The 10,534-nt window shown below is 37.8% G+C and overlaps 1 protein-coding gene across 1 annotated transcript in view; it reads right to left on the reverse strand.

Annotated features, from left to right (window-relative positions):
• Positions 1–9,008, reverse strand: part of RNF145 (ring finger protein 145) — a 42,662-nt gene extending 33,654 nt beyond the window's left edge. The window contains 2 exon segments of the mRNA XM_009581583.1: positions 3,948–4,132; positions 8,992–9,008. Of these exon segments, the coding sequence (XP_009579878.1) occupies positions 3,948–4,131 (184 nt within the window). The 5' untranslated portion in view covers position 4,132; positions 8,992–9,008.
• Positions 9,009–10,534: the final 1,526 nt, after the last annotated feature.

Consider the following 10,534-nt stretch of genomic DNA (forward strand, 5'->3'; position numbering starts at 1 on the left):
CTGGGACAGTACTGCGTATTGAAAAGATACTCCTAAATACTCCAGGAAGAGCTACAGAACGCACTTTCATTCACAAGTCACATCTCTTAGCCTGGAGAAGAGGAGGCTGAGGGGAGACCTCATCGCGCTCTACAACTACCTGAAAGGAGGTTGTAGTGAGGTGGGGGTTGGTCTCTTCTCCCAAGTAACCAGCGATAGGAGGAGAGGAAATGGCCTCAAGCTGCACCAAGGGAGGTTTAGATTGGACATCAGGAAAAATTTCTTTACTGGAAGAGTGGTCAGGCCTTGGAACAGGCTGCCCATGCCCAGGGAAAAGTCACCATCCCTGGAAGTATTTAAAAGACGTGTAGATGAGGAGCTTAGGGACATGGTTTAGTGGGCATCATGGTGTTGGGTTGACGGTTGGACTTGATGATCCTAGAGGTCTTTTCCAACCTTAATGATTCTATGATTCTATGATTTCCACATAAGGCTTATAATTCAGGATTTTTCAATACTTATAAAAGAAAAAATAAAATATAGAGATGCATATATATATTTTATTTTATTTAAAAAGATGGCATGACAGACCCAGATTATAGAACCAAACTTTCCATGTGACTCCTTTCAGAGGACAGAAGAATTTTTACTATTTTTAATACAATTTCTTGTTGAATATCACTAGTACATGCACTTGAATTCGGGTTGCAATCCCATTTTATCTGACTCTTGTCTGTTTTTGCAGATATCCAGTAGATATGGAAAACAAACAAACAAACAAAAAAAAATCAAGTACACAGGTCAATTCCTTTTAATCCCAAGCATCTCTAGTAATTTTAAATTAAGTCTTCAATGAATTATCTGGCAAGTGTCCTGTAAGATATACCAGTAAGATGTACCTGTAAGATGTACTCTGTGTGATGAATCAAGTTTTAAACTTGAGAGGTCCTGTGACCATCAAGTATGAATTTCCACACACAGAGAGAACAGAAATTTTTCAGCCAGAGACATTCCCGAATTGTTGCTTAACTAAGTTTGATGTTTGTCTTTTTAAGCACACTTGACAAACCTAGGAAAGTTTTCAGAAGTGAAAAACAGTTTTAATGGTGATTCTAGAAGATAATTCACATGCAGGAAAATAGTATTATGAAATAAAGCAACATAACACAAACTTTATACCAACAGCTAAAGTGCACGTTGAAGACTACTGCAAGCCATTCACAGGCCTTTTACACCTGCCGAAACAGTAACCACAGTGCCATTTGACAGAAAGTTCATAAACACAATCACTTTGCAGTTTTTCCTATATGAAATTAAACTGTTTACATTCAATAATTCTAACCAGAAATTTACCTCTGCTGTTTGCATTGCTTTATGCATTTTTAGTTAAAATTTCATGCAGTTGAACTTGTGGTTGAGTGCTTATCAGGACTGATATTTTCCTTCACTAAAGCAGATAAGGGCCATTTCACAAAAATATATGAAAGGGAAAAGCTATATCAAAGGACAAATTGCATCCTAGAGGCTTTTATTATATTCCCAGTACTGCTAACTGGAACATGAATCACACTGTAAGATAACACCACTTCACTTGATCAAAACCAATTGGCTTTTCAAACTTTAAGTCAAACGGAGGGAAGAAAAAGAGTGCATTTAAACATAAAAGATATTCCTGGTAACCCCCAGTTCTGAGCAAATTTCCAACTTTGGATCCTTAGTTCCAGGAAAAGGTTCACTATATCAAGATTGGTAGAGTTTATTGATTTTTATGGCTCTCTAATCAAATCGTTCCTTGAGCACCTGCCCGAGATAGATGCACCCAATTTCCTAAGCTGCTAGAAGCTCTTCTATGATACGGTATCTTACACTGCCTATATAAGAAATTCAGCGATTGATTGATATTGCAAAGCTGCCACAGCATTTGCTGATACTGTGTTTCCTAAATGCAAATATGAACAGTGGATTTTTTCCCTCAATAAAACAGATTAGCATGTTGAAACATATCCATGGTAAGTTGTTATTTAAATTACACACTGGCAGTTAATTTCCCCCAACATATCTTCAAAGAAGCTTAATTTCCCAAACCAGTGGAAAAGTGCTTTGTTTTCCTTACAAATCCAATTCATATATTTTGATACGTTATTTTAATTAAGATTATACTGTAAACCAATGCAATTAAATCTATATAAAATCTTGTGCAGGCATGCAAATTGATTTAGCCCAGTCCCACACTGACATAGCTTAAAAAAACCACAACAACCAAGGAACTGAAACAAATCAACTTTATTTGAAAAGTACTAGCAAAGTTCCGTCACTGAAAACTGTCTGAAAATCTTTTAAAACAAGCAACTTGTTCGATGATTTAGAAGCCCTTCTTCACCAGCAACTACCAGTTGGAGCAGTAAAAGTACAGACACTCAATACTGTAAAAGCAAAAAGTAAAAGAACTGCTGAGTAATTGTGCACCAGCACAAAAGCACCACTTGCATGAGGAGCACAAAGTCAGAATCCACTGGTTTAGTACTAAAATAGCATCCAGGTGAGAAATACTTTGGTAACAATACCTACCCTCTCTGTAGCGCTTTTTATTGGTGTATCTCAACATACTTAAGCAAGGACAAGGTTATCAAATGACTATAAAGAGGGGCTGTGTCACAGCTGGAAATTACCCACTGACATCTTGAGAGGCTACTGCACAACTGTTAGTTCTGTATTAGAAACTGATTTGATAAACTAATTCCTAAAAGGTACTTGTGTGCATACAAGTGCATGAGAAAGTCAGCTGTAGTTACATGCCACCACGGTACTGTGTCACATTCACCAGCAACAAACAAGTACTCTCTCCCACAAACATATGAAAAGGGCATAGAACTGTAACACCAGCTTTTTGCACTAAAAGTACATTGCTATCCCAGCATGAGTATAGTGGAGCCATAACAAAGAAAGCCACATGTGTTTTTAATGGCAGTAAATAATTTCCAGACAATAGACATTCAGTAGATTAAAAAAAGAAAAGTCACATGCCAACACTTCTGCAGTCAGGATTAAAGACCTGGCCATGCTACTTCAAAAAAACACAGTCCTCTACTTAACTAAAGTGTGTTTCCTTTAGCTGACTGCAGTATATCTTTATCCTCCAAAGCCATCTACAAGGAAGAAACACTGCAGAGTGGGAAAATTATATGCTAGCCATTTCTCTCCAAGCTAGGCAGTACTCATGCAGATCATCATTGGCTATCAACCTCAACAGCCTGGATCCAATCCCTAATTAACCCCATGTGCAATCACCAGATGAATCACATACCCACCTGGAGAACAGGTCCCAGAACACCAATCCTTTCATCTCCTAAAAACAGACATCTAGCATTCCAGCGCTAGACTTGCAGGCCAAGGTTCAAACCTCAGCTCCCTGAGCTGTGTTAGTAATTTTGTCCATTTATCTGCAACACAAGGACTTGTCACCTGCTCTAATCCACTCACAGCATATATATAGTTCATAAGGCTGTAAACTGAAGAGCCATATCCATGCAGGAGTGAAAGGTAACCTGCTGGTGCTGTGGTAACAGTCCAAACTAGGCAACCTTTTCCCTAGTCTATTGTTTCATGCCAATGATATAAGTTACAATACTTCTTGTCTGCACAGCATTTCACAGCAGCTTTCTCATCAGTCAGACACAGGCCAAAGTCACTGTGCTATTCTTTCAGGGCATCAATCGTGTTTCCAGATACCACAATTACTCTATTTACATATCAAGGCTAAATAACGAAGTTCAGCAGAAGACCCTAGACAGGATTTCTTTACTGCTAACATAAACAGTCTCTTAAGCAGAACTGTAATGAATATATTATCATGCTATTTGTTGTAATCAATATATTAATCATGCTATTATCAAATTCTTAAAATTATTGTAGTAAGCAAAACGGTATTTACTACAGTTGTGTTTTCCCTTGAATACATGTACACTTACCCACATAATGCATATTAAGGGCCAAGTACTTGTACTGGAAGAGAGGGTTGTTGTGCAGGCTACTTCTTTGGATCTGCTGGAAGAATGAGCTGACATCCCATCTGTACAAGACATCCAACAGCATGATGCTTGGGACCCTTAGGGCCACGTTTAATACTGCCTCCAGCTTCTCCTTTGCAGCCATTCTCTTCCCTTTCTATGAATTGGCAGCAGACTGTAAATAGCACAAGACAGAAAAGAGTAATCAGATCAATCTCACTGTACAAACAGCTATTAGGCTTTGTGATCATATGAATGGGGCTTCCTGTGTGGCCACAAATGACTGAATGAATCAACGGAGTTAAATTCAAATCCAGACAGGACAGCTTCTATTTTTGCCATATAAAGGTCAATTTGCTAGCAATTTTTCCACCGTGATACTGTAAAATGGGGGAGGGGGAGGAGGGAGGGGGGGGCAGGTTAATGACATAAAAGTGGTCAAATGGTGTGCACTGAATAAACTTTCATTCTTATTTGCACTAATTTAGCATCCAAGACCCCAGCCAAAAGATCCCGATGTACTAGGTACTATATAAACATTAACACGATAAGCTTTAGAAAGCAAACACCAACAAAATTCAGACACTACTTCCACTTAGCTTAACACTATTTCTGTGCCTCTCAAATGAAATAACCACCAACTAAAAGAGTTCTTAAAACATTTTAGATTCACTTCCTCAATGCAAATTGAAATAAATAATTTTCCAATATCTAAGCTTTTAAAAAATCATTTATGACATTCATTAACCTGTATGAATTTATACATTTATGGAATTTGAGGGCTGTGTGTTTTGAAAATTAGGACCAATAATGCAACTATTCTACTCATTTTAATGTAATTCACCGCAAGGAATCATACAAACAAAAGACCATATCCTCAATCAATAGTACTAGAAGGTAATTTGATTTTGGGGCTTGCGATCAGAGAAGATGGGTGATGTAAGACAACAAAGGGTGCTCTAATTTTTTTTTTTTTTAAAACAGGAAAAAAATGCTGGTACACAACAGCATCTCAAAAGAGATCTAGTCACCAATAGGACCATTTTAAAGCGCAAAAGGATCAGTTTCCACATCCTGTCAGAGCACTGCCTTCAGCTGAGACTGACAGTTGTTCCTAAATTAAATGTGCTGGTTTTACCACATGTCACCTGCCCACCCTAGGAACAACATTCATCCCAGGCTGTATTTGTGAGCCACCAATTATATACACTGTGTTAGAGAAGTGCAGTTGAAGTATTCAAGGCCAAGGTGGGGATGATCCAGCAAGTTTTTATCCACAAGCAGCCATTCAAACAAGTAAAAACAATCACCTGCAGCACGATCAGTCCCCCGATGAGGTCAGATTTAAGAAAAGGCTCCCAATCCCAATTATTTGGGGGACAACTGGAAAGAACTGCATCCTGACCAAAGAAACAGAAAAATCTGCACTTGGAACTGCACTTTTTAAATGAAGTTTTACAGGACTTTATTCATATTGTCCTTGTGTAAGTTTTAAAAGTTTTTGCAGTTGTGCAAGTTTTATAATATCAAGCCAATATGGAAGTACAGCATGAAATGAAATGACGCTAATATACAGAAACCAAAAAAACCTTCCTTCTTGTATGGGGACACACACACACACAATACTCACGTGAAGTTTTATTTGTGTTGCCATGGCCAAGATACTACCATAAACTGTTCATGTGCACACCTAAAGCCACACTGACACTTGTCAAGGCATGATGACATAAAATTAATGCAGCTCAAAAAGTCAGGACAGATCAAAACTGAGATTTGGCTCAGTAAACCACAGGTTACAGGGCTGCTGCTAGTCATCATCTAGCCCACAGTCTAACTTTTCAAGTTATGTAAATGCAGGCACCTTTTACAGAGCTCTTGCAACAGCTCTACAAACCCCAAAGACAGCACGTCCTTCCCCTCGCACAGGAAGTGCCTCCCTGCTACACTGGGCATCCCACACAATATCGGCATTTCACAATGCTTCCCAAAACAAATTAAAAGGTCAGCCAGAAAACTACAAATATTTTGAATGAACAATCAAAACCATTGCCCAAGCAGCTACTACAGAATACTAGCATTCAACATTTAGTGTGAATAAAGACGGAGTTTAAACATATCGCATGGTACAAATAAAAGTTGGGTGCCACACAGATTGTATACAGAGTTTCGCCAGGCTGCATACTGAAACACAAGCCTATGCTCGGCACACAGCTTAAATAATTCATATCAAAACATTTTAAGTGTCCTGGAATTTTCAAAAATCTTTGGTTTTGTGAAATTGGCAAAATTAATCAAAACTTTTAAATGAAGCTGCCTCCTGGTTTTTTGCTAGGTTACTTTTCCAAGTAGATCAAGGCTTAGGGGTGGGCGGGAACTGACTTAAAGGTTTTCGCTCTGTCATAAAAATACCCATGTAAAGTGACAACAAGCACCTGATTTCAAATTACATTCTCGTAACTGTCAAGCCTTTTCCAGTCATCAACAACAACCAAACATGTAGGACAAGAAGGAAATTTTCACTTGAGCTTTCACTTTTCTTAATTACTCCAAATGCAGAATTCCATGGACTTCTCCTAATACTGAAAGTTAATTGAAGTTCAGCACATCCAAATTAAGCTGAAAAATTCTGCCTCCTAAATTCATATACACATACTTGCGAATGTAGGAGAACTGAAAAGTGCAGCATTTATATTATCTAAGAAAACAATCTAAATTTCAAACCCTGTTAAAACAAAAGCAAAACAAACTTTGAAAACCACATTATGTCGCAATGGATAGGCTATGAGAAGCAGCCACTGCAACTCTGCAGCATATTCTGTCACTGACTGACAAAGCAACCAATACTAATAAGAAACCCTTTAAAATTAACTCCGCTAGAAATGCGGATGTGTTAAATAAAGCCTCAGTTGTAATTGCTGCCAAGTTCTAACAGAATGTAATACAGGCAAGCAACAAAGTCCATTGCTCTAAGCTCATTATATTGTAAAGAGCTCTCACAATACATTATTTTGATTGGTGTAAAAACAAACAAAAACAAAAAAGCCACCAGAACGTTAAACCTCTAAAACCTTTAGATAAATTATGATGAAAAGAGCTGCTGGATGCTCAGACGTTAGAAAAAAACAGGTCACTGTTGTACATAGCCAAAAAGTGGACTTAAGAACAGGACTGGGAAGCACTAGTTTGTGTTTCAAAAATTTTTTCCCATGATTTCAAACATCTCCCTGTTCCAAATCGGGGTAAGAAGAAGAACAGTCTTAAGAACTTCTTCAGACTTCACATCCTAAGTGAGTGCAAGCACAGCTGTGCTATTTGACCAAAACCACCTTTTAAAGATTTCACATCACAGCTGATTAATGTTCATGGAAACATTTTTGTTTTCTAACAACACAGTACTTTTCGAAAATTGCTCCCTCACCTGACATACCCATTTTGTCAAAAGCATATTCCTGGCTAGCTTTAAAGAAAACAGTAGAATTAGCAAAACCACAAGTCTGTCCCAGCTCATTCTATTAGCTGAACAGATTAGCAGTAAACTCAAAAAAAACCCTCAAAGATAACACACATTTTCCCTTTAATAGAATTTTCTTTCTGAGGTTTTGTCATCACACAAAATTTTACCATTTCAACTGAAGCTGTAAATTATGCCACTTAAACCAGTGTAACTGTTGTTTATGTACCAACTTAAATATAAATCTATCACATCACAGGCAGAAAATACTCACTGGTAAAGCAGTACAAGAGGCCACACAAAATCAGCATCCATTTATCCAAGCAGGTGCAAAATTACTTTAACAGAGTAAAGTTTCTACATTTAGAAAAGCATTAATTATGAAGTTACTTAATGGTTACAGAAATACGCTGGAATATCTGCAAATTTAAGAGTTACTCTAATACTACTGCCACCAAAAATCACCATAGAAAGATACAGTAATTCCAGCTGGGATCAGAACTTCAAAACCAGACTTGATCCGGAAACATTCAGCCTAACATCTGTGAACAAGATGCTCATTATCCTACAGGATTACAACCTAAAATATTTGGAAAGATTGACCAGAAACCAAAGAGGCAATTTCAACTTCTGTTCCTCACATCTATGAAATTCTAGTTACTTTGGATACCTCCATTAACAAGCAGACTTTGATCTGTAGTCTAGTTTCCACTTTAAATTATTTTTCAGTGATACATTCTGAAACTAAAAACATCACCAGGAAAAGCTTTTTTCCTACAGGGTAAACTTTGATAGCTAGATCCTGAAGAGGGAAAAAAGAAAAAAAACAATCCAAAACAAAATACACAACTCCTATCTGTAACCATAGAAAAGTTCAGTGTTGCAGTTCAAAACCTAAAATTAGACCCATCACTTGGGTTGCATTCACGTACTCCCCAGAACTCCTCCTTCTATATGCCTGTCCTATTCTTGAGAGCAAAAAGAAAGGAATTTAAAGTACAGAAGAACCCCATTCTTCAGAGACTTAGATCTTTATCATCAGTTTGGGAGGGAGAAAACAAAGAGAAGAAAAGGGAAGGAACAGGAAGAAAAGGTTTATCAGATATGCACTTAAAAAAGAATTTCCCTGTGTAAGTCTGCAGGGGGAAAAAAAAAAAACCCTAGAACTCTGGAGAGATGTGAATCACCAATCCATCAAAACAGCTCCTTCCTATGCAGTCAGCAGCAAGGAAAGCAAAAGATGTCTTGCTCCCACACAATTTAAATTGGCTAACAAGAACGGCACTCAAAAATTTCTGCTGAGAAGGCCAGATACAGTAAGCATATCAACTGTACTAATAAAGCAGTGAAACATTGCAGACATGTACAGTAACATTATCATTAGGATCCAGTCAGCATTTCCAATAATACTGAGTTTTTGTAGTTCACTAGAGTTGTTCAGTAATTTCAAGTAATAACCAGAGAGTATTTAGCCTTCAATTTAGAGGTTTAGAGAGAGTCGGTCAGCAAACAGACTACTCAATCTTGCTACGTAAGAAGTTAACAAGAGTAAACGAATTTTTTTTCCTCCTTTTTTCCCCATCTGGTCTAACAACATGGACTGCTGTAAAGGTGCTGCGGTGGTGTGACTGGAGAACTGTTATTTCTACCTAGAAAACAAATGAATTCCTAAATTCCTACTCATCCAAGACTCATTCAGTTGTGAACTGAGGCACAGCTAAGGTTAATCATTCCAAACAAATACATAACACACTTTGTGAAAAACAACTTTTACTGCAAAACAAGTTAGGTCAACCTCTTATCTGTTCATAGGGACATAAGCGAACATGCATTCACATTAAAGGCATATTAAAAATGGGCAAAACTAACTAGACACAGTTAACTATAGAAGAAAAAAAAAAAATCTACATTTCCAACTTTCATTAATTCTAGCAAGTTTTATATGAGGGAGAAGAAAATCAATTCAGGAAACAAGGATACATATCACAGAGCTGTGAAGTTAAAGTTGTCTTTAAAGATTTATTTCTGGAGTACGTTGATACACTATGAGCAGTTCCAGTACACTTGCAATTATATAGCAAGTATATTATTTATAGGCAGCCTGTAAAACATCCTGTGTCTTTTATTTTTCATGATGAGCAGGTAAGACCAGGGAACTGAACTCAGGGACTAACACACGTTAACAAAGGTTAACAAATCCACCAGGTATGCAGCAAAATCTTCCTGTGGATTCCTACAGGATCAGCGCTCTGCCTGCATATGATCAGTTCAAATCCAGTCACACTAAGAGGGGCTGCTTGTTTTTTAGATTGCTGAGTTCAGTTAGGCACCTGAAAGACAGGAATCCAATTAATTAAAATAAAAATATAACTAATAATATCTTTAAGTAAAATCTTCAGAAAAAAAATCCAGATTGAATCAACAAACTGAACTGCTCTGAGGTCCTTTTTGACTCTACAGTTTCTTGCCAGTCCAAGGTTTAGTTTATTAACTAGTTATTCAGCATTTTTTTTTGCCATCACAGCCATGTTTGCAAGCCTACACCTACAAGCCTGCCTAACCACATTTGTATCAGCACATTCTGAGAAAATCTGGGCAGCAATCCCAAAGCGCCTCTGCAGAGGATAGCATACCCAGAGGACCTGTACAGAGAGCATTAATGACAGCCCAAGATGATGCAGTCTGTGACAACCCACCTCAGAGCGCGGGATCACAGGAAGACCAGCCACGCAAGTAAAGCCCACTTACCCCATCAACCTCAAAAAAAAACCTGCAACGCAAATGTGTTACCAGGATGAAGTTACATGACAGGATGAAATATATTTCGTCCTCCACAGTTGCTCATTGAGTTTTTAGCCATTTCAGATATAGACACAGCCTATGTTTAGAGCCTGCAATGCCAAGAACTAGTTACCTGACTGGTTAGAAGTTAAAATATAAAATAAGACTTTCAAGACCACTCTAGGTCAATATTGATAAAGTTTCCATGGCTGCTGCTGCCTTAGCTATTTGAGTCCTGCAAATAAAGAGCATCAGTTTCCAGGCCTGTCAAACAGGCAGCTTAACTTCCTGCAGTACCAGACTCGCGCAACAGAAA

The sequence above is a fragment of the Fulmarus glacialis genome, unplaced genomic scaffold, assembly GCF_000690835.1.
Source record: "Fulmarus glacialis isolate BGI_N327 unplaced genomic scaffold, ASM69083v1 scaffold15007, whole genome shotgun sequence".
NCBI lineage: Eukaryota > Metazoa > Chordata > Aves > Procellariiformes > Procellariidae > Fulmarus > Fulmarus glacialis.